At 40.1% G+C, this 25253-nt stretch overlaps 1 protein-coding gene across 1 annotated transcript in view; it reads left to right on the forward strand.

Annotated features, from left to right (window-relative positions):
• Nucleotides 1–25253, forward strand: part of doc2a (double C2-like domains, alpha) — an 85948-nt gene that overhangs the window by 37860 nt on the left and 22835 nt on the right. Inside the window, exons 4-7 of the mRNA XM_041778339.1 lie at nt 3545–3619; nt 5501–5610; nt 16394–16520; nt 16770–16829. Of these exons, the coding sequence (XP_041634273.1) occupies nt 3545–3619; nt 5501–5610; nt 16394–16520; nt 16770–16829 (372 nt within the window). The remainder of the gene's footprint in view (nt 1–3544; nt 3620–5500; nt 5611–16393; nt 16521–16769; nt 16830–25253) is intronic.

Genomic DNA, 25253 nt, shown 5'->3' on the forward strand with positions numbered 1-25253 from the left:
TTTAGAATTGAAAATAAGGGCTGCCAGCACTAAAAAAAAGGCCAGCTATGGACACAGGCTCATATGAGTCTAAGGTTGTGCCCCTGAAGGACATGGATTCCAGTAGACCTCTGAAGATGTGCTGCAGTCTCTGGCACCAAAACATTAGCAGCAGATGCTATAACTCAAAGAAAAGCTTTCATTGTAATTGTATGCTCCTCTTGTAATATGAACTGTTATCCAGTTCTGATCAAACTGCCGCTATAGCTACATCTGAGCTAATTGCTTCACTGGTGGCAGTTATTGCTAATTGTTTACTGACTTTGCAGTATAACTAAACCATGCTGTTAACTACCACCTCATTTTCCCTTACATAACGCTATAGATCAACAGTACAATGTTACAATGTTACAATGTCATTTAGCAGACGCTTTTCTCCAAAGCGACGTACATTTGAGAGCAAGAACAACACAAGCAATGATCTAGACAAGAAGAAACAACATCAGTAAGTGCCATCAAGTGCTTCAGGTTCAATTGGACGCAAGTGCTGCCGTGTAGAGTTTAAGGCAGAGTACCTAAAATATACGTTGTTTGTGTAGTTTTTTTTTTGTTTTGTTTTTTTTTTGTTTTTGTTTGTTTTTTTGTTTTTATGTTTTTTTTTTTTGTTTTGTTTTTAGACAGCAACAATGAATCAAGGAAAATGTGGGATCACTAATTGCCATTCATTAGGCTTCACAACAACTATTTACCAAGTACCAAGTGCTGGATCATTCCCAAAGAGCTGGGCAAAGAAATCCCAGAAGTAGAGCAGGACAGTGCGAGCTAACTATAGTTGGGAAACTCATTCAACCACTGGGGACAGCAGTGGAGAATAGTCTGGCTGAGACTCAATCTACTACTGGGGACAACAGTAGAGAATTGCCTAGCTAAGTGCAAAGTGTTCTCTGAAGAGCTGGGTCTTTAGCCTTCTCTTGAAAGTAGACAGGGAGTCTGTAGATCGAATGTAGTTGGGTAATTCATTCCACCATTTAGGGACAACAGAGGAGAAGAGTCGAGCTAGTGACTTAGGAGCATGATGTGCTGGAAGTACCAGGCGCCTTTCGCTGGCTGAGCGTAGTGGGTGAGAAGGGGTGTAGACCTGGATGAGGGACTCCAGGTAAACAGGAGCAGTTTTAGTTACTGCTTTGTAAGCAATGATTAGAGTTTTGAATTTAATGCGAGCTGCAACTGGAAGCCAGTGTAGAGAGATTAAAAGAGGCGTGACATGAGCTCTCTTGGGTTGGTTGAAGACCAGACGTGCTGCTGCGTTCTGGATCAACTGCAGAGGTATGACTGTGCATGCAGGTAGGCCTGCCAGTAATGAGTTACAGTAGTCAATACGTGATATTATAAGAGCCTGTACTAGGAGTTGTGTAGCATGCTCTGTCAAGTAGGGTCTGATCCTCTTGATGTTGTAGAGGGCGAAACGGCAGGACCGAGCAATCGAGGCCACATGGAGCTTGAAGGTTAGCTGGTCATCAATCATGACACCCAGATTCGGGCTGACTTAGTGGGCAAGAGATTATTTGATCCAAGCTGGATACTGATCTGCGGTTCAATAGTGGGACTGGCTGGGATGATAATGAGCTCAGTTTTGGGCAGGTTGAGCTGAAGGTGACGTTCCCTCATCCATTTAGAAATATCAGCAAGGCAGGATGAGATCCGAGCTGAGACAGTTGTGTCATCTGGTGGAAAGGACAGGAATAGCTGTGTGTCGTCTGCATAGCAGTGATAAGAAAAGCCATGGGAGCGGATGATTGCACCAAGTGAGGTGGTGTATATTGAGAAAAGTAGGGGACCAAGCACAGACCCTTGAGGCACCCCTGTTGATAAGCCATGCAGTTTAGACACTCCTCCCTTCCATGATACTCTAAAAGATCTCCCTGTGAGGTAGGACTTAAACCACTGTAGGGCAGATCCTGAGATACCAAGTGAAGAGAGTGTGGAGAGGAGGATTTGGTGGTTTACTGTGTCAAAGGCAGCAGACAGATCCAGCAGTAAGAGAACTGAGGACTGACCAGCTGCTCTGGCCAAGCGAAGTGATTCCGTTACCGACAAAAGTGCAGTTTCAGTAGAGTGGCCCCGCCTAAAGCCAGACTGATTCTGATCAAGTAGATCATTGTTCTGCAAGTGTTCTGAGAGCTGGTTGAAGACTGTGCGCTCCAGTATTTTTGATAGTATTTTTGATAGACAGTACTGCTAAATATCCAAATATAAAGGTTTTCTTAAGAGAAAGGTGTCTGAAGATTTCGTTTCTCTTCACATTGTAACCACTTCCAATATGTAGATACTTAGCTGATTAGCTCTCTGAAGGCGACAGACTCAACAGTTGATATGCAAAGCATGTCACCAACATACCATGCTCCTGGCTTACAGAAGGTGCTGGCAGTGATTTAAAATCAAGACTTGTCCGTTTGGATGGACTGGATTCTCCGTGGTCTGCCAAGCTAACATGAGCTGCACCGAGGTCACCTATTGTTTGCAGTGCAGGGCTTTCTGACAGCTGTTGCTTTGTGAGATTAGAATTTTTCCCCATCATGTAGGACAAAGTTGTCCCTTCTCTGACTACAACTTGCTGCGATATTCTTTTCCTTTATCTGGAGTTTAGAAAAAAGATTTCAAGTCAATTTTTGCAAACCTAAATATGAAGCCAGATCAGGAACTTTGACCTAGCTTAAGTAATCAGGTTGTAATTTGAGATTTGCTTCCATATGTAGCTATTTGTGTTAATTGCAGGAACATCCTGTTGGAGAGCTGTAAATCTGACTACCTTTAATGGATATATTCAGTTATTTTAAACACACAGTGTGCTCATGGTCAACACTTTCTGCTAAACAACATTGTAGAGGTAACACTGAGCGTGAGTGTAATCTAAACAACATGTAACAGGTGTGTTTGTCCTCCATCACATACAGCACCCTCATCTATAAGGTCACAGTCTCTCACAGCTCCCGCAGCCTCATTAAAAATGCTGTTAGAGGAAAAAAAAATCCATCGCTCTGCCACCGCTGCAAATGTCAAAGCTGTTGAAAGAAATTTAGGAGCAATTTGTCATGATGTACTGTGTCCCACTGATGAGGTCAACAGATTTAAATCAAGTGTGTCAAATGATCCTTTAGGTACATTTTTGTGTGAGTGTGTGTGTGGAGGAAAGATGGTTTCCATGGTGCTGCCTGTTTGTAACACAGTGTGGTCGTATGAATGAGGCAGATCCCAAAGCCACAGAGAGGTCAGCGCACACAATAGAGTGATTTATATGATAATACATCCGTCAGTGTTAATCTGTGATCAACGCTGATTTATTATAAAATATTCATGTTGAAGGAGAGACTTTGGTAAAGTTTGATTATGATACCCTGATAAAAATCTCCACAGTCCTACTAAAACACCACTCTTGTGTGGCTGCATTCATTGCCTGCACATCTTGTCCTCTCCCTTCTCCCCTGAGGTGTTTCCTCATCAGCTGAGAAGTTTTTTGGTTGCAACTTTTTTTGTTCTGAAGCATGGTTTCTGTGTTTTCCTACAGGGTCTGAAGCCCATGGACTTTAACGGGTTAGCTGACCCGTACGTAAAGCTACACCTGCTGCCTGGAGCCTGTAAGGTGAGACCCACATGACACATCACATAGTAGCAAAAGGTCTGCAGACAAGATAATTTGCCAAAGATAATTTATTGATACACCATGTTTTGTTTGGCCTTCTTTCGATGCAGAGATACACACTTTATCATTTCAGTCAAAGAAAAACCTGACAGATCAGAGGAGTACAGAACAGTGTACCGAGAAAAAAATGGAAATACATACAACGGAAATCATTAAAGCCTACTGATGCACAGCTCTTTACTTGTCATGTTACTAGGCATATACTTTCCTATGCTCTGGCTGACTATTTTGAGATTACAGGAGGAACAATGCAGATTTTGTCCTAGCCATGGGACTGTAGACCAGCTCTTTCCACTTGCAGGGCTCCTTGAAGGAGCATGAGAGTTTGCTCATCCAGTGTTTGTGGACTTGGAGAAGGCATGACCGTGTCCCATGGTAATGTGGGGAGTCCCTGTATAACCAAAGTGAGAGCTGTTTTCATATCTGAAGCACAGAGTCAAACATGTTCCTTGGTGCTCGTTGGCCTCTGCCAAAACTGCTCCTTTTCTCAGATTCTGTTTGGGACTTTTATCGACAGAATTTCGAGGCACAGCCAGGAAGAGAGGGGTTTTCTGTTGAGTGACCTCAGAATACCTCTGCTTTTCACAGATGATGTGGTTCTGTTGGCTTTTTCAGCCGGGGACCTCCAGCAGGCACTGGGTCAGTTTGTAGCTGAGTGTGCAGCGGTAAGGATGAGGGTCAACACCTCCTCGTCCGAGGCCATTGTTGCTCTGCTGGAAAATGGTGGATTACTCCCTCAAGGTCCAGAGAGTATATTTGGCCCAAGTGAAGGACTTAAGTATCTCAGGGTCTTGTCCACAAGTGAGGGTAGAGTGGACTGCAAGATCAACAGACAGTATTGCAAGCGTTGTACCATACTGTTGTGATGAAGTGGTAGCTGAGCCAGAAGGCAAAACTCTCAATTTACCAGTCAGACTTTGCTCTAACTCTTACCTATGATTATGAGCTCTGGGTAATGACCGAAAGAATAAGGCTGTGGGTTCAAGCGGTCTTGATGAGATTCCTCAGATGGGTTGCAAGGCTTAGCCTTAGAGTTTGGCTGAGGAGGTCGGACATCCAGAGAGATCTCAAGTAAAGCCGCTGCTCCTTCACCTCGAAAGGAGTGAGTTGAGGTGGCATCTTGATCAGGATGCCTCCTGGTTGCCTCCCTGTGGAGGTCTTCCCGGCACATCCAACTGGAAGGGGACCCCGAGGTAGACCCAGGACGGATTATATATCTCATCTGGCCTGGGGAACTCCCAAGGAAGTGCTGGAAAATGTTGCTGGGGTGAAAAATGTCTGGGTGGCCCTGCTTGACCTACTTCGATTGCAACCTGGCCTTGGATAAGTGGGTGAAAACAGATAGACGGATAGCTGACTTGTCTAAACTCTAATAAATATTCTATAAATACAGTCTCTGAAGACTTCATCCCCATTTTCTAGATCAATTGTGGAAATATTTCTCTGCTGCTGATGAACAATGAAATAGAGACTTCTGCCTGCCGACAAGGTTTTTATTTCTTTGCAAGAAGAAAGGTCAGTCTGCACAGGGGCGGTGATTGTGAAAAAAAAAAACACCCCATGCTTCTGGCAAGATCCACCTTTATAGGGTGGATACCATCTCTCAGGTGACGCCTACAGGGGTCTTCCAAGGGCCTTTTGATTCAGTGGTGGGCCCTGGGTTTTGCACCTAGTCAGGAACTGGCACAGTCACCTTTGTTGCTTCATATTTACATGTGCAGTAAAGTCGACACATTTGGAGTTTATGTGATTTGGGAGTTTTCTGTCTTTCTTTGATTCTTTTATTCCATTTGTCTTTCTATCATTTTTTTTTTCTTTCAGGCCAATAAGCTAAAGACGAAGACGATCAGAAACTCTCTAAATCCAGTGTGGAATGAAACGCTTACTTACGTTGGGATCACAGAGGAGGACATGCACAGGAAGACACTCAGGTGTGTAAATAAATAATGCTAAAGCACCACGGAGAAAGGATGCTATTGAAACTGATTGAGTTATCATTGTTCCACCCAATAAAATGTTAACTTGGGGGCCTTAACAGGCCCAAAAACTCATCAAATTTTGCACAAAATTCAGTCCCTGTGTGAATGTTGGTATTTTGGTGGTTTCTTAATATTCCATTTCTCAAGGTCCCCCTGGGACCCCAGAAATCAGGAGACGGGGTAAAAGCTATAGGTATTAAAAGTGGTAGTAATATGTATCATGACTAGACAAAAAAGTCTCTCTCTAAAATGAAGGAGAAACACACTACACATAGCTAGAGGCCAAATTTTGGCATAGTTGGCCAAGTCACAACTTTCACATTAAATGCACTTGTATGAAGAATTTCATTCGTTTGATTCCAGTTTTTCTTTTGCTCATTAGAGACTGGTTGATGATGAAATTAACATTGCACAGTAGCTTGTTTTCTCAAAGAATTTACGCTAATATATCAACCGTAATTGTGTTTTTTTAAGTATAAGGTGGCAAACTTTGCATGCAGTAGTTTGCTAATTTTGCAGAGAACTGTCAGGGCCTGTAATTGTAATTGGCACTAAACATACAGTGCTGGCAGCTTTCAGACCGACAGAGATTATCGGGCCCAGATGATCCCAGTCAGGCAGAGGGGCGCAATGTACTAAATAATACCCTCCAGCTTAACTAGCACACTTATTAAAATGTTAAACCACAACAATTTTTTAATTAGACATGGGAAGAGACCAGGACTTCCCCGTTTCACCCCAATCACATTTACCTATTACCATCTTGCCTTGTCATACTGACACCTAATGTTGACAGGCAGTCAATATACAAAGCGCATTATCCTCATTATTTTTGATTTAATGACAGTCCTGCAAGGATCTACATGGTCTCTCTGCTGAACACTGCACTAGTTGCTACAGCTTAACTATTGCTACACACCTGCAGTTGCAACTTAACCTGACATGCATGACAGTGCTGCTTGCAGCCCTAATTGTGCGTGTTCTTCTGTGCGATATGTGTGCGATGTGTGTGAAACTGGGAATAACTCATGCCTGCTCTCATTCTGGACTGATTACACTCAGAGCCATTAATCAGGCGCAGGGACATCTTGACATTCAGACATGAAGCTCAGTCGTCATCTTTGATTAATTTAACCATCAGGGCAGAAACCTGCACGCAGCTCATGCCGGACTTAAGACCAAAAATCCATAGTGTCAAGTTAATCTCTCATTATTCTCTACACTGCTTGGTCTCAAAAATGCCTACAAAGAAGCAGCCATCAGCAGGGACTGAAGTGCAGCATGATTAGCAGTGTCATTCAGACAAATGTGCACCTTTTTTTCTTCTAACTCCGTTTGATGAGAGGGATTTCATAGCAGCTCACTCTGCACCGATGTGTTTCCAACCCTTTAAATGATGAATTAGTGTTTCCCTCACTGAAGGCACAGATTGGGGCAATCGGAGGAGTGTGTCTTTAATCAAAAGGAGCGTGAAATAACAGAGTGGAAAGCTTTAAATTACTGAGCTCAAAGCCAACGTTTAATCTTAACTAAACATGTAGCAAAGCCAGTGTGTAATTGTGAAGCAACCGCTTAAACAAAATAAAGAACAAGAGTGAGCCAACACAAAGTTTCCAAATACACATGTTGCTGTGAAGGATATATACTGTATTTGTGACTACCCCATACTCGGAGTTACAACTTCAGTTCAACAAAAGTGTTCAGATTCAGGCTAGAGATGTGCATTTATAGCAAAAGTACTCTTCTAAAGTCACTGTCAGTTATATAACTATTGGGTCACCCCTGCTAGGGTCTTCAGATCCACTCAACTTCTTCTTTGTATGGTTGTAACTTCATTTGAGTTTGCTTATTCACATAAGAAAACAGGCTTTTCTCAACTCTTCTCAGAACCATAGATTTTGACATACTATCTCCTATTTCTGTTATTGGTATGCATTTTGTATCAGTTAAATAATGAGCATTTAGTTTTAATTGAAATCATGAAATGAATATAAATTCACAGTGTAGACATTATTTTTATGTTTCCCAATGAAGGAGAACATAAAATTGGTTAGGAGACTTACTGTGGTTGTAAGGACTTCATATGGGGAGCAACTTTGTATTTGTTGTCACAACTTTAGGACTGTTAGCATCTTTCATGGTGGATGTTTGAGGAATTTGTTGAGCCCCCTTAAGTCTAAAATGGTACATCTCTGAAGGCTCCATTCTTCCTGGAGTACAGTCTTGTGATTTCAATCCACCACCGAAAAGACGGTTTGGGTCTTCAAGTTTGTTGGGCAACAATCAAACTGAATACGATAATCCTGTGTCGTAGTAGAAACTAGCATGGGCTCGCACCCAGTGGGACAGGCTGGGGGTTGGGGGCTTGGGTTGGCCTTGGCCTGATTCCCCTCGCTCAGCTTATCTTCACCTTGGCCTTTGCCATATTGAGCGCCCAAGGTGGCCCTTGGGTCCCACGATTTCCTATGTCGTTGACGTCAGGTCAGGGTGTCAAACTAGACGACAATGTATGAAAAATTCTGACATGCTAGTCTTGTAGAATCGTGGTCGTGAGGAATCGTAAGGAGTCTTGAACGCGTTGTTAATTATGTCACACTACAAGACGGTTTGACATTCCCAGCTCTCAAAATCAGGCCCGAGTTTTGACGACATGCTGCGAGGTCACAGTCGGGCTTAAATCTGGCTGAATTCGTGTAGTCTGAGCCGGCCTTTAGATGATCTTATAGGAAAACTTAGCATTTGTTGTCACAACTTAACATTTTGGTTGGGGAACTTAAGATTATTTGCTATGAAAACTTTATCTTTATGTTGGCACTAAAAGCCAACATGAGAAGTTGTGATAACTCATCCTTTTTAACAGTTGTAACCGTTTGTGTTGTTCTGTAATATGTTTTTGGAACAGAGAAAAGTGTCTGTGGCACATAAACCATGTTTTAAAAGTTTTACACTCTACACTTCCTCCAGTCTGTGTATTATAAGAAGGTCTGACTTCCTTGGTCTGAGATGAGGCATATATAATCCAAGCACCAATTAGGTTTCCTCTGATACATGTTTGGCAGAGCTAATTAGTGCTATCTGCTGTAAATGTTAGAGACGGTGTCGCCCTCGATGTGCTCCACTGTTCTCCCAGACCTTCATGCTGACATAAAGGTTCCTGGTTCTGCTGGGATTCCTTTTTCACTCCTCCTCAGCTTTTAAGGGAAAGTGAGAAAAAGGCATTTTGTGGCCCTTCCCCAGGGCCTCTCTGTGTGTGGGGGGGTGTTTGACAAAGTCCTTATCTCACTTTGTAAGGACCTTGGTTTCTTGGGTCGTTATACTCTTCATCTTCTCAAAGGGATGTTTCAGTGCTGATTGAAGGCTTTACCAGTGAGGTCAGAACATGGGAGAGTAAAAGACTGCACAAACTCTTACACTGTAAAAAGCAACATCCATTTTACTCATAAACATTGAGTTGAAATTACTCAGTTCTTCTTAACCTGTTCTAAATACTTTAATAAACAAGTTAATTGTACTTCTTGGCCATAACAGCAAAAGGGCTTGATTTACTTAAGTTTACTTAGTTTAAAAAAATTAAGTAAAAAGGGGGTATAATTAAGTTGTGTTGACTTAAAAATCCAAAACAGCGATTTGAACTCTATTTTTATGAGCTGATAGAACTTATTTCAGTTTTAAGTGAACAGTACTCAAACAATTTAAGTATTTTTTGTTATAACTCATATTATTTGAGTTGTGGCAAATCTGCAGTTTTCCCAGAATGCCTTTGGGCACTAAACCTTTATGCACTCTGTTTGCTGCAGCTGTCTTTGCCAGGGCACTTTTGAAAAAGAGATTTTTAATTTCAGTGAGGTTTTCTCCTGGTTAAGAAAAGGTGAAATAAGATAAATAAATAAAATGTACCACGAGTGAAGTTGCTGTCTCAATTAAAGATGTTCCGCCCATAGGGGGCACTGTTACTGTTATTAACATCAGTGAAAGATGTGTGGCACACTGTTATTGACGAAGTGGGTCACCAACATCCATTATTGCAAATGGTGACCAAGATAGTCCATCTTAGGTGAAATGATGACTTACAAAACTTTTGTACTAGCCGATGTTCAAAGGTAATCAGTTATCTAAGATATTTTGAGTGCTATTAAGTTATCAGTGTGTACAATGCACTAAAAATGTTAAGTATTACACACTCAAAGTAGATGATTTAGGCTAAGTCCTGCAAACTTAAATTAACATTTGAATCTCAGTTGTGAAAACTTAAAATAATTGATTTTAAACTAGTAGTGAATACTTAAATAGTTCAAGTAGAACAAGTACTGCACACTACTAACAAACAAGTTTTTTTTTAACTCACAAAAGTCAAGTGTAGTTTACTTGTTATTTCTGAGGCAACGACTTTCCATAATTTTTTAAGTAAGCTCAACTAATTTTTTCTTACAGTGTATCAAACAGTTCTGGTCAAGTAATTTGATCATGGGAAACACCAGCAATCAGCGCTGATATAAAGTACAACAGCACTGGGACTTTTAGAAGTGACATATCATACCCCTTTTTAACCTTTGAACCCCGTTTCCTGCGGTCAAGAACGTTTTTGCCACGTTCAATTAAATTATAACACAGATCAAGCACCAGAAAAGCTTTTTGACCCTGCTCTAAACTACATTTCTCATAACACTCTGTTTAAATGCAAATCAGGACCTTCTCACCCTGCCTCTCTCTTGTCCATGCTCCAGCTGGGTGGAAGGTATTATTGCAGCGGCTAATTGTAGTGTCACAATAAGAGCAGATGCTGTACAGACTGCCAGATTACATGTTCTCAGCCATAGGCAGCCCACAAATAAAGAGTTTAATTCCACTTCAGACAAGCATTTTAGATGTCAGTGATTGGCTTAGTAGCATCATTGATGAATCTTGCTGTTCAATATCAAACAGATCACTAAAGCACCTTTTAACAGACGCTTTAATTACTGACTAGAACCATTCTGCAGAAAAATGCTCACTTATCATTACAATGCATCTACTCATTATGTTTCTTTTCAGGTGTACAAAGGTCAGACATATTTATCTGGTCACATTTCTGATCCAGCATAAGTTTCAGCCACATTTTGTAGTATGAACAGTAGCAGTTATCATCGTTAATCTGTTGTGTCTAATCAATTTTATGCTGGTATCTGGCATATCTAGCTGCTGGATCAAATAAGAGATTTCTTACAGGGTAGAAAAGGTGACCTATTGGACAGACTCTGATCTGGCCTCATGGTCCAATATTAGAGAAAATGTTGACATACAAGGAGTGTTACACCAAAAGAAGTGTTTCTGTATCAGCTAAATTGTTATGTTAAGTATCTGTGTCGGCCTCAGGGCTGCATGGTGGTGCACAATAAGAGCTGTAGCCTTGAAGCAAGAGTGGTCCTGGTTCGAATCCCGTTTAGACAGGGCCTTTCTGTGCATGTTCTCCCTGTGCATGCATGGGCTCTCTCCAGGTACTCCAGCCTCCTTCCACAGTCCAAACACTTGCTTGTTTGGTCAACCTCCAGAGAACTGTTCTGAATTTTTAAAGAAGTATAAAAGTTATTTGCTTTAAATGTTAAAGACTTTGCTTTAAAATTTGAGGTATTTCATGAAAATGTTGGATAGTTTGGAAAGGTTTATTTGAAGATTTATAGGAGGATTTAATTTCAAATTTTAAGGTGCTTTCATTGTATTTGGGGGATTTATTTCTATGTTTTGGGGAATTTGATTTGGAAGTTTGGGGTTGGAATTTCCTTTGGCATATTTTTTTTTGGGGGGGGACACTTTGGTGAAATTGTTTTGAAATTTACAGCCTTTTTCAAGTTTCAATTTTAGGGAATTTCAGGGTATTTTTATGTCTTGGAAATCTCTAATAATTTTAGATGAGATCTGCAGAACTTTTAGGGGACTTTCATGTCATTTTCAAACCTGATAGTGAATAAATGTTATCAGGAGCTCAACTCCAAACTTTGAGCCATGGAGGAGGCCAACACTAGACTGCAAAAGGAGCTGGAAAACACCAAATTGGCAGCAGTACGTGAAGCTGACAGCCTCCAGAAACAACAAGAGGAGGCGGTCAGTGAGGCCGTGATGATTGTCAAGAGGCTCTCTGCAGAAAAGGAATCACTGGAGGAGGAAGTCAAAGTTCTCAGAGAGGAGACCTCCAACATGGAAAACTTACATGCAAACTTCAGCAGCAACAGCAAAAGTGCCGGTGAGATCACCAGCTTAAAGAAAGACTGAAACAAAATGACTGAAAGAAATCTCCAGATGGCCTCCAAACTCCAAACCCAAGAGGAGGCCAACATGGCACTGCAGAAGGAGATCTTTAAAGATGAAGCTGCCAGCAGGAAAAGGCTGCTTTCAGAGCAAATGACAAGACCAATCACAGCTCAGAAATAACAGCATAAACAGATTTTGATGGCTTCCAGAGAGATCTGGAACAATCCCCCCATCAGCATCTGGAGATGACCGAGAGTACCTTGATGCTTGTTGAAAAGATGAAAGAAGAGAAGTCCTTGCTGCAGCAGGAAGTTACAAACCTACATGATGAAACTTCCAGTAGGGAACTTTCCACCAAAGACCAGCTTGAAAACTTAGAAAATAAGCTCATGTCCAAGCTTGAGGCCCAGGAGAAGATTGTCTGTAATCTGCAAAAGGAGAGAGACTTTGTGTAGAGGATGAGGGCTGACAGCCTCCAGGAAGTCCTAAGAACCCAAAATAGTTTTGAAAAAAGAACTGGCACAAAATGTGGATCTCTTAAGGGTCATATTACATGTATAACTTTTCACTTTTTGCCCCTCTCCCCAACTACATGTTTCTTTTAAAGCACTGAAATTAGAGACATTTTATACACACTTGCTTTATTTTCTTCACATGCTCCTGTGTATAGTCTTATTCTGTTTCTTAAGTTATATTTTTAAGCAGGACTTTGACTTTAATTGTGTGTCGCTGCTGTGAGAGAACTTAAACTTGCAGTTTGCAGTCTGTGGCGAAACAATCTACACCCTGGAGAACACAGCTGACTGGGTAGGGGTGTGTGTGGGGGGGCAACATTCAATTTAGAGAAAGTGTTGAGTTATTATAAGATTCAAGAAAAAAACCTGTAAACTGAGGAATTGTGTCTCCTATTTCTCTTCAAGCATTGGTTTGAGAAATCATTCAGCTGAGATGAAGATGTGCTGACTGCTGACCTTTAAACACATTTGCCTGAAATAGCCGCAAATCTAGCTCTGATTTATTTCATAAATAATAAATACACATTTGAATTGATTCCAGAGGTCATTCAGTGACTGATTTCTTCTTTCTCAGTTTTATGAATATCATTTCTATGATATAATGTATTCAGCTGCACATTCTGTTCCTCTCTTTGCTAGACTGTTGTTCTTTGTTCTCTCAGTCTGAGGACCTTTTCCCCGTCAGTGTTTCCACATTGTTTACCTCCACATTTAATATGCTGTTTGTATTTGCTTTAATCCACAGCTCCTGGCTGTGTTCTCACTGTTTTAAAAATGTCAGTCTCTGCTGAACCACAGAGCTGATGTTAACAGAGACAGAGATATGCTGCTCTCCTCTTAGATCTGATTTGGTTTTTCAAACAAGTATTAAAAAGGCTTTCACAGATGACAAATATATGTTTACCTGATCCTGTTTTTTTCTTTGTTTTCTTGTTGGATAACCCTTCATTCAGATTGACCCTTGTGTCACAAACAAAAAAATTCTGGACCTGTTTGGGATTATTAGACCCTTGTTTATACCCTGCATTAAAAAGAATGAACATCTTGTTTTTTGCTTGTATACCATCTGGTAATACTACATGGTTCTGCTCATCAGTGCACAAAGATGACAGTTAACTACTGGATAGCTAAGACTACACACAGAGGATGGGATGTTTTCACCTGGACTGGTTTGGTAATGTAGATGCCACACTAAGGTAGTCAACCACTAAATGAAAACAATGGCTTTATTTATTCCATCCAGCTTGGCTTACAGTGACAGAAATATTTTGCTCTGCTCAGAAATGCCAGCCTCACATCACCAAGTCCAATGCCAAGTGTCAGATGGAGTGGTGTGAAGCCCACTGTCACTGGACTGTGGTGCAGTGGAAACATGTTTTGTGGAGTGATGAATCACATCTCTCTGTTTGGCTGTCAGATGGGCGAGCCTGGGATATCTGCATGACTGCATTGTTCCAACTGTTTGGTGATGGGGGATAATGGTAGGGACCATTTTTTAACCCTTTACCTACTGACTCAGCGCCGGCGCTGTGTTTTATATGTCCAGAGTATTATTACCGTAACTCTGTCAAAGTTTGTCCGACAAGAAAAATTCCAATGGTGCTGGAGCTGAGAATTGCGGGCATGCGCACATATATGGTTCATTATGGTACTCGCAACCATTTGACGTGGGCATTCATAGCAAAACACCAGAAGTATCATGAGACTGCTACACGGATTCTCAACACTGTAACTCCTCAAAAGTTTGCTCAATCTAAAAAATTCTAATGCTGACAGAGAGCAGAGAATCTGTGCTTTCTGGCAATATATTATGTGTGGTATATATATTACGGTAATGTCAAACAACACCGCGAAAACGACAGCTTAGCAGAAGACGAGAGAGAAAGCAGAGTGAAAAATAGCATTAGTGGCATTTGTGCACATTTGTCATGTGCAATAACAATATGTTACTTGAGAATGTTGAGATTGCATTTTTTCACCTTTATTTGCACTAATTTTCATCTATGTATATAGTTATCTTTTGCACTGTGTTTTGCACACCCAGAGTCCTAGACTCAAAAAATGACTGGTGATTGTTCTAAACATGTATAGGTTCACATTTCAAATGTCAAATCAAAACTTCATGAGCAATAACAAAATTTCTTCTCATAAAAGCCATGAAAAACAAATCAGTTTTTGTGTTTTTCTTCTTTTAAACTGCTGACAATTCCTTATAATGTGCAATAATCATTAACCAGATGTTAAAAAGTCAAGTACTCCTGGGAAAAGGGACCAAAGCTCTCAGACTTAGGGCATTTCCTGACTATTTTACAGCCATAATAACAAAATATGTCCAAATCACCATTTTTAGACTCAGTAGGTAAAGGGTTAAGGCCCCTTACCTCCACTGAAGGGCAATCTTAACACGTCAGCATACCAAGACATTTTGAACAATGCAATGCTTCAAACCTGCCTTTTAAGAAGAGTGGAGGCTGTTGCAGCTGCAGTAAGCAGTTCTTATTTGTAACTGCTATAAAGACTGAAGAAAAGCTGCTCAAATTTGTTTGGACTAGCTGCCCTGCTTCAGCCCTGGTAGGGCCATGATTGATCACATGGTCCACCACAGTTGTAGGCATTTCATTGGAAAAAATTGCCTCCCCTTTGCCTTCCTTTTCCTCTGTTGCCTGCTAGCTCTTCTCTCTCTCTCCTCTTCTTCCATGATCATGATCTTGATTCTCCATCCTCTTGCCAAAAACCCAGTTTAATTCACTTGATAACTCTTCCTATCCTCGCACATGGTTGGAGTGCTCTTCAATTTGAGTCTATAGCAGCAACTAGCCAGTGGTTCTAGGTCAGCAGTGTTTGCTGAATGAAATAATTTGTGTTCCAAAATTTGTACAACTGTGATTTAGAATGATCTTTGTGTGAGACTGATGGATTTAAACTCAAATTTGAGCATTTGTTGTTTCAGCAGTGTGTTTTGGGTCATTATCTTGCTGCATGATGAAGGACCTCCCAATCAGTTTGGTTGCATCTTTCTTTAAACTGGCAGACAAAATGTTTCTGTAGACTTGAGTTAATTTAGCTGCTGCCGTCATGTTTTACATCTTCAGTGAAGATTAATGAGCCCATCCTAGAGGAAGCCATACAAGCCCAAGCCATGACATTACCTCCACTGATTCATAGATGGGCTTGTATGTTTGGGATCATGAGCAGATACTTTCTTCCTCCAAACCTTAGCCTTTCCATCACTTAGGTAAACGTTAATCTTTGTCTAATCAGTCCATAAGACTTTGACCCAGAAATTGATACTCATCTTTGTACTTTTTGGCAAATTTCAGCCTGGCTTTCCTGTTCTTTTAGCTTATGAGTGGTTTGCATCTTCTGGTGTAGCCTCTGTTCTTTTGTTCATGAATTCTCTTGTGAACAGCAGATGGTGATACCTTCACTCCTGTGAATAGTAGATAGTAATACCTTCACTCCTGCCCTCTGGAGGTTGTACCTGATGTCATTAACAGTTATTTTAGGGTCTTTCTTTACAGCTCTCCCAATGCTGCTGTTTTCCTTGATCTACCCGTGCACCTTCTGTCACTTTGTAAACCAGTGGTTTCTTTCTTCTTTGGGACATTCCCAATGGTTGTACTGACTATGGCCAACCTTTCAGAGTTGACGGTTCTCTGGTTTTCATGTTGGTTACAGGTCTAACTAGAAATACAGTCTGCACAGGCAAAACCTAAATCTGAAACTGAGCGTAGACATTCAGCACAAATTATTGTTTGAATAATCAATGTAATAGGACACATGTGGGCAACAAAACACACGTGTCAGTCACGTGTTCCTAATCTTTTGCTTTTAAAAGGTCTATATATGTATTTAACCCCCCACCCACCCTCCTTAAATGTGATTAGCATGTTGTTCTACTGTTTGTTTCCCATAGTTTGCCATCTGTCATGCTTTAACTTATTTCTTCTTCTCTATCCTGTTTTGTCTCCCCTCATTGTTTCCACTCTCTGTAGGTTGACCGTCTGTGATGAGGACAAGTTGACTCACAATGAGTTAATTGGAGAGTCGCGAGTCCCCCTCAAACGAGTTAAACCCGACCAGACGAAACATTTTCACACCTGCCTGGAACATCCACCACCGGTAACACACAAACACACAGTCGTGCTCTAAATGCTGCCTGTGCTGCTCCGTCTGGAGATATGCATTCAGAATTTTTTTTAATTGGTTCACCATACATGGAGAACGGGTTTGAACGAACAGTAAACATGTGTTTTCTTCTTTGACTGTAACCCAAAGTAGTTGTGTTTCTGCAGATTAATAAACTGCAAAACTTTGAACAAATACAAAAAGATAAACATCCTTCCTTTTATTTCTTTCTTTCTCAAGCAGCTCCCCTCTCCAACCGCCATGGGTGAAGCTCTGCGAGGGATCTCCTGCTACTTAAGAGAGGTTAGAGATCATCCATTAAACCATCCATGCATCAGTAAGTTCAGGCCGCTGAGTTCATACCGCAGGCTGTAGAGAGTTTTGGATGGAGTCTGAGTGATATCATCCCTTTGGCTACTGTAGCTGTCTGAAAACAATCCGTCGTAACTTTCAGAACACCTAGAAACAGACGAAGAGGTGGAGATGAAGCATGTCCCAGACCTCTTTACAAACACCTACACATTACTGCCTTGCAGTCTTATCAGCTCCTCATTATGCATAACTTGCTGTAAAAGTTGGCATTTTGACATCAAGTATACAAATTTATGTCTGTGCTGAAGTCACTAGTGGAAAATCAGTGAAACCCAACCCAAGTTCTTTTTACCCTGTTATTACAGCCAGCTTGATACATTTTACAGATGACCACACCATGAAATTGTCTTTAAAAATGCATCACCATCTATCATTTATAAAAACACTGACAACTAGCCTTTTATAATTATGCACATTCACAAACACACTCAGCCATCACTAGTCGTTAATAAAAGTGCTGAGTCATCATTTATTAAACACGCTGAAACATGGCTAGCTGTAGATTAACATGCTAAGCCAGAATCTAAGTAAATACTGAGTCATCTCTAAGGTTTATGGATTTACTGAGCCATCATTTATAACATGCTGAGTCATCAACAGCATTTACAAACAAAGTAAGTCATTATTCATCTAAACAAGCGAAATATGAAAGTTCCTCGCTGTTTCTTTCACACATGCATTCAGTTGCACAATTCATGATTATAGTTAAACACAAACAATAGCACTTAGCTCCTTTAGCTCTTAGTTTGCCTGTTAGCAAATTAGCTGCTACCATAGCTAGTCAGCTTACAACAGTGAAATACCAGAAAACACCAAGGAATCGTCCCAACTTATACCTAACCAGTGGTCGGTTAACTAGACACCATATTAAACTCAGCATTTCAAAAGAAAATCATGTCTTACCATCAATTGTCCCGTTTAAGTCTTCATAAACTGATGATCTCAAATGTAACCACTGTTTAAACAGTGGGGTCCATTGGTTTAAAGAAGTTGTGTAAAAAAAAAAACAAAAAAAGGGTCCAGTATGGATAGTCTAGTGCCGTCCTCCTCTTGTCGATGGCTCTTCCCCACATCTGAAGTTGTGTTCACTACATAACTTGAGCTCTGAGCAAGAACTCCCAGCTTAGGACAAGTGAGATGTTGCTCTCGCCATTGGCTCAAAATATCCATGCCTCCCCACACATCATCAGTCTGCGTTGAGTACAGTGTCTCTTCGTCTGAGAATAGGTCACAGGTAGATTTACCCATTGACAAAACTACAACTCTCTGCTCATCCCAAGTCCATCCCTGTTCTGGCCGCTGCATCAGTGATTAAGTCCCTCAGCTCTCTGCAGTTCTCTTTGTTTTGGCTTCTGTCTTACCTGCATCAACGTATAACTCAAAATCCTTTCATGAATTTCCCTGCATAGTTTTTAGAGCGCTAAACACCCCATACACACCATACACGTTGATGAGATGAATACTTATTGCCTAAATTAGCCATGTGTGTGTTATATAGATAGACAGCCTCCAGCACCATACAGGAAGTTCAGGACTATTACTTAGAGTTTATATTACTTTGATTCTATATTAAAGCATACTCAACAACATATGTTTAGGTATATCAATATGTAACAGCCTATTTTATTATCTTTTAAATGAAAGAAAGTTGTTGACCAACTGGATATGCAAACTGATGAGGAGACCTCAGGTCTAGCCCAAGCCTGGGTTCTGCTTTTACAGAACCCCTTTTGAGAAAGAAAACCCAGAGAGGAAAAAAAATAGCAGATTATCTCAGGTAGTTGTCCCCTGTTCCTTTAGGGATTAACACAGTACCAAGTCAAGATTATTTATTTTTATACCTAAGAAATGCCTCTTGACTTCTGTCACATGCACAGAAAAAGCCTAGTTAAATGAAATAGAGCTATTTTTTTGGATAGTATAACAATGAGACAGTCATGTGAGAGAAACTATCAGATACAGCCAGTGAAACTCTTTAGTTTTCTTATTACACATCTGTTGCAATGTATCCTTCTCTTTGGAGAATCAAATTGAATAAAATCTAATTGATTGAAAATTCACACTGTGGATTTTTGTAACAGGAGAGGCTCACTTATGGCTAAAAACATTTATTAAAGCAGATTGCTGTAACTTTATTCTCCAATGATTATTTTTCTTTTGAATGACTTGTTTCATTTATTCACTCATTCATTTATTTTAGTCACATAACCACAAAGTATAATCACTGAATTGGTAACAAAATATCCAAAAGCCTGCGATTCATTTAGGCATTCATCGTAACCAACATGTGTCACTTACACACCTTGAGTTTCCCGAAAAACACAATGAGCAAGACAACTGTCACTTGTTGAGTTCTCACTTTTTTATTTTTGGCCAACATTTCTCTTTTTTTGTATATAATACGGTTTCAAACATGCATTTCATTCATCTTCCATTTCCTTAAGTGATATTTTAGTTAACTTTAACTGACCACTTCATTAGGTACACCTATAACTACTCAACTAGGCAAGTCTCTAATCAGCCAATCACATGGCAGCAACCAGTGCATGCACATATGTAGACATGGTAGAGATGATCTTCTGAAGTTTAAACAAAACAAAAGATTTTCTGGTCTCTGTGTAGATGTTGTCTAAGAACTGTTTAACTGAAACGCTTCCCATGGTTTTCTAGTACTTTTATCCAAACTGGGTAAACAAGTTTGCACTCCTTAACTGCATGTTAAATGTTCCTGATTCCACCTGACATTTCCAGCAGAGGCGAGTGATTATCAGGCTGATCCTGTGAAGCTGAAAAGGAGAAAGAAAAACCTGTTCTAAAAATCAGTGGGGTAATTACACCCTTGGTCTCGCTGTGTTTCCCAGTATTTTTCAGCTTTACTCACATCACACCCTAAACCTTTCTGCTTTATCATCCTCATATTTGGATACATAGATTCTTATATAGTGAATTAAAAGTTTTGTAAAACATAGCAGCCCTGTGTGCAATACCTGAATGCTGTCATTGATGTCTGTAGTTGGTAAATACTTTCAAAGATTTCCCTTGTGTTTATCTCATTTGTAACATTAATTAAATATAATTTTTTAATCCTTAGTGTCTGTTGCTATGGTGGGTTTTAAATGTTCCTGGCTTCAGTAAATCAGTAATGAGGTTGAAACTTAAAAAGAGAAAATGAAACCATTAAAAACAGAATAAAAGTATTAATGACAGTGTAATACGCATACCACCATTTACAATATATTAACAAAGTTAGCAATAACAGGACTATTTTTTATTAATTTAACCAACTGAAAAGATTAAAGCAAACTTCCTTAGTCACTCTCCTAATTAAATCTGTTGTAGGGAAAAAATCTCCTTCCACCAAAGCTCATGAATAAATGAATAAAGGGAATTAGATTAACTGGTGTATTGAGCAGAAGGAGAGTCTGGCCTATACTATGAGAGCTAGTTAGAAAAGGATTATCTGTGATAATAAATAACGATCAAAAAACAGAAGGCTTTAAGTTTTGTTTAATAAACACTAATTTTCTAGTCAGAATATGGGCGCAGCTGTTCAATTTTGCTCTACAAATGAATTTTAGTCATACTTCTAAATACAGTGGTTTTTGTTTAGAAATTCAGAGAAAAATAACATTATTTTATAATAAATTTAAGGTTCCTGTAAAGTGAAATCCAAACTTTGTGTCTTAACAAACTACATATATTGGAATAAGGTAAATATGTGAAAACACTGAGGTCTATGTGTGACTGCATTTTAGATTTATACCATTAGAAAGTTGTTCATCTCTTTCCTGGCTTGATTTTATTTGAGCAGGGCAAATATGGGAGCCCATGACACCACTGATCCCTGCCCACTAATGCTACAAAGCTATAAAATCCCTGAGCAGTTCATGTCAGTATAGTCTGATGTTAGCTGATATCATTGCCTTCATTAAAAAGTTAACATCTAGCTACATGCTATGTTTTTGTTCATTTTGAGGTAAATGTCCTAAATCTATCAGCCACTGTAACCTACGTTTAATTCAAAGTATCATAATAGAGAGATTTGTACCAGAAAACAGTAAACTTAATCCCCAACTTCTGTCTCTCTGGTCTGGCACAGAGCCAGGCAGCTGCACTATGATCAGAAGCATTTTTAAAATTTGAGAGGATTGTATTTCTCGTGAGTGGGCGTGGCTTCAACTCACTCACCAGACATGGCCACGTCGTTCTTAAAGCGTGATTTTATAAACTTAGAGTTTTTTTTCATGACCTGTCATACAGCAAACCTAAAATAAATATTTTTTATCACTGTACAGGGACTTGAAAGATTTCAGACTGTAAATATTTTTTTTGTCTGTGTATGTGAAAGGTGAAGTCAGGTTTCTATCATAGATGTCTGAGGCATTAAGTTTCCACTGAATACACTTGATTTCCTAATGTTGCTTTTCAAAATAAAAGTCTTCTATAAAATAAAAGAGGAAACTTAAATCATTAAGAACTCAGCCATAATAGAACGTTTTTTTCAGTGTGATATGTGGGATGAGTCAACACAACACACACACTTACAGATTCTATCTAAGGACTACCAGAGTCTCGGTCAAATATGACTAAAGTAAAGAAGCTACTGTGATTAGCTGTTAGCTACATGCTAAGTCTATTGCAGTTGCCACAATCAGCAAGTTTATCAAACTTTATGGTTAATGTTTACTATCATTGCCATGGCTGTATTTTCGTTTTACTTCCTCCTTTGGTCAGCTTCCCTCCTGATTGGCCATTGCTTGATGCTCATGTCTGCTTGGCTGTCCTTGGTGCTCACTGCACACATCAGGATTTTTGGTTGTAAACATTGAATGTTTCTTTACAATCCTGAGTATATAGTAAAAGTAAAACATATATAGTAAAACAAGTGTATGTGACATGGATGAATTTTATGTAATGAGGGAGAAAAGCAGTTAAAAGTTGCCCTCACAGGTGCTTTTGAAACAAATGCTATTGTGTTTTTTTGATCCTGTTTGCATGCAGGGCTTTCTCTAGTTCCAGAGACCTGAATACCACCACAGCTAGGTGCTACATAAGTGGCAGAAACTTAATTAAAACAAGTGTCATTAGACCTATCTCACACAGCATGACTTCCACCTGACGGACCCCTGTAGCTGAACCCGTCACACCAGGACCTGGATCAGGTTCAAACCAGTTTCCTGCCGTGAGGTTGCTGTGCTGAGCCTCTTTATAGCTCACTCCCTGCAGCTGTACTGGGGCCACTGAGGGTCATTAATTAGATTTTTCCCAGGCACAGTGGCTGGTAATGTGATTATCCCCATTCACTCCCCATGACGGTGAAATAATTCAGTGACGGAGCGTGGAAATCCAGGGACAGGCCACGCAATGTCACTCAGCTGACTGGATGTGGTTTTTATAATTCAGATGTGGTTCATAAGAAACAGCAAGAGGTGTCTTCTATCAATGTGTGTGTAACCCAGTCTCCTTTCTCTCTGTGTTGGAGAACAGATATTAAAAATCTTCTCTGATCTGCACCATTGAACTGGGTGACATCTTCTCTCGTTACCATAAATGCCTGGTATTTTTGGTCTTTTTTTGCACTGTTCTTCTGCTGCAAATTCTCACTGGAACACCACATGTGGATACATTATTTTCTGCTAAAACAGTCACCAAAGAAAAGCACATTTGAAATAAGACTGTATCATCCAGACTGAACCAGAAAGAGAAACACTTTTTGAAAAGAATAAAAGGCAACATGTAATGATTCAGATTTAAAAGTAGGCTATTAATCATAATAAACTAAACTAGCTGTGAGGTCAGAGTGACTAATGGACATTTTTGTGTTTCACCTGTTTGCTGCTCTTGATTACATCAACATGCATGGATGACGTTTTGTTTCTTAAAAAAAACATCGTCCTCTTCCTCTGCTACCCTGTGTTACTCTGCTAAGCTTGTTTTTTTTCTTTACCACCAAACATGCACCAACCACTGTAACTGTAACTGTCTGTTCCACTCAGCCAGTTATGTAGGGCTCAGAGAAAAAAAAAACACTGACAGCTGAACAGAATTCATCCAAAGAACTTAAAAACTAGCAACTGGTGTGTGCAGCACAGCCGTGGAGCTCTCAGCACCACTGAGGCAAGAAGAGACGGAGAGAGAGATAGAAATGCAAACACAAGCATTCAAAATATAAAGCATGGATGCTGCAGCAGTTTTAAAGCTCAGTGATGGTAGCCAGAAGCTGAATGCTGCGTCAAACTAACTCTCGGGCAAATAACTACAGGCTAAGCTGGAGCCGAGATGGGCCATGTGGCTCCTAGAAAGCAGCTATAACACGCCTTCCTGTCAGTCAAATTAGCCACACCCCTGATCATGCGTGACTCATACCCTTGATATAATAAAAACGGATGATAAATAGATTTATGTCAGAATGGGCATTTTAATATTGATGTTAATGGGACTTCTGGGTTCTTCGCAATCAGCTCCAAGTGGTGGCTTTAAGCCCTATAGTTGTTTGTTTTTTCACTTATGTTGCTGATTGCACAAGTTTGCACAGAGTCTCTGTGATTGGCTAGCAATGTATAGGCTAACACAGATTTGCTGTAGGATTCAGACTAAATAATAAAGAGGCAAGTTAGCAATCATAAACATATATTAGACATTTTAAAGATGTATTTTCCGTCTTTTTATGCCTTTATTTCTAGAGGAGACAGGGCCGAGAGAATGGGATTGAGTTTGGATGAGTCTGTTAGTACAAAGGTTGCCTTTGCATTCAGCTTACATGAAATTACTTCTCACTTGAAGTGTCATTCATCAGTTAAAGGCTGCCATCTGGTTTGAAACATAGACTGTAGAAAGAATTGGACGGACTCTGTGTGACATCAGCCGTCTGCTTACAATAGGTGGACTCAAACAGCTTTTGACGCCAATTCATGGCGGCTTCCATATTGAAATCGTAGTCTCAACCGAGCTTTGGATCAACCTAACGGCCCGCCCAATAAGCGCAACTTCCTGTCAGCGAGCTAGCTAGCATTCTGGTTGACAGAAACATAGCCTCTGCCTGTCGAGCTATCTTTCAATCAAATGAAAGACCAATCACCGCAAAGTGAGGTTTATCCTGAATATAATCCAAATGATCATGGTACAAAAAAATTCACCCCCTGTACAGTGAGAGCACAATAAGACACTAGCTAATGAGGCACGTTTGGTTATTTGAACCAGGCAGTAAACCAGTTTATCTCTAGTGTAAAAAACGGCTAATAAGAAGGTGTCTAGACAGGACTTCCAGTGTTCCTGCAGCCAGCCTCAAGCGGACACTTGTCTTAATGCAGTTTTCCGCACTTCCGCATTGGCTTCATTTTTCAGGACCAGAGGTCACTGCTTGGTTTGAAACAACAGATCGGGTACTGGAGCAGGTGCCCATATAAAAAGGTTGTAGTCCTCAGTGCACTGGTTGTACCATGTTTGTGAGGTGTAAAAGTATCCAAAATCCAATTTGTGACACGTCCTCTTGGTCTACTCGCTCTTACTAACCATTATGGGAATTCTGTTGTAAGCAGACTGACCTGGACATCTTTGATAGTTATCATTCCAGATCTTGCAGACTCTCAATCATTTGATTCCACATACATGAGGGTTATTTTGAAAAATAATCAGTAGCAACCACAGACAAATTTAGACCTTTTTTAGGTTTGCTGAAGCACTCCTGAAATAGTAACAAGGGCTTATATCCCACCTGATTTTTCAGACATGACAGAAATGTATTTTATATTCCAGCTATTATGCTGATGATGTGTAGTAATGTTCAGCAAAAGGCTCTGACACAGTAGTCACATTTAAATAGGAAGACTCGGATCTTTTTCATCGCCTGTCTGCACAAGAAGTGATAATATGCCTGGGGAGATTTCACATCTGCAGCTGCAATTAATTAAATATGTAATGATTATAATCTATTTTGCATTATGAAGTATTTATAAAACCTTTACAGATGTCTGAAAAACATCTTTGAATTATTAGAAGAGTTCTGCCAGGCAGCTCTAGTATTCAGTTATCTTTTGATACATGGTCTGAATGGGTTACTGTTTTTTTTTTTAGCTGAAACCTTTCTTCATCTTAAAAGTGAGGCACGTTTCAGATTCATGTGGCGAGTTAAAACCAAGTTGATATTCTACCTTATATGTGAAACATGGAGGAAAGATCTGCGGGGCAGAGTTCTCCTCGATAAAGGACACTGACTGTAAGAAAAGTGAGAGCCAGGCCATGTAGCACAAGTCTTTATGAGAGAGGACGCACATCAGAGTGGAGAGTGACTGCTGGAGGAGGCAGAGAGTGTAATAAGTGAAGATGAAATGACTGATGAAGACCTTCCCAGAGGAG

Source organism: Cheilinus undulatus, linkage group 21 (genome assembly GCF_018320785.1).
Source record: "Cheilinus undulatus linkage group 21, ASM1832078v1, whole genome shotgun sequence".
In the NCBI taxonomy this organism is placed as follows: Eukaryota; Metazoa; Chordata; class Actinopteri; order Labriformes; family Labridae; genus Cheilinus; species Cheilinus undulatus.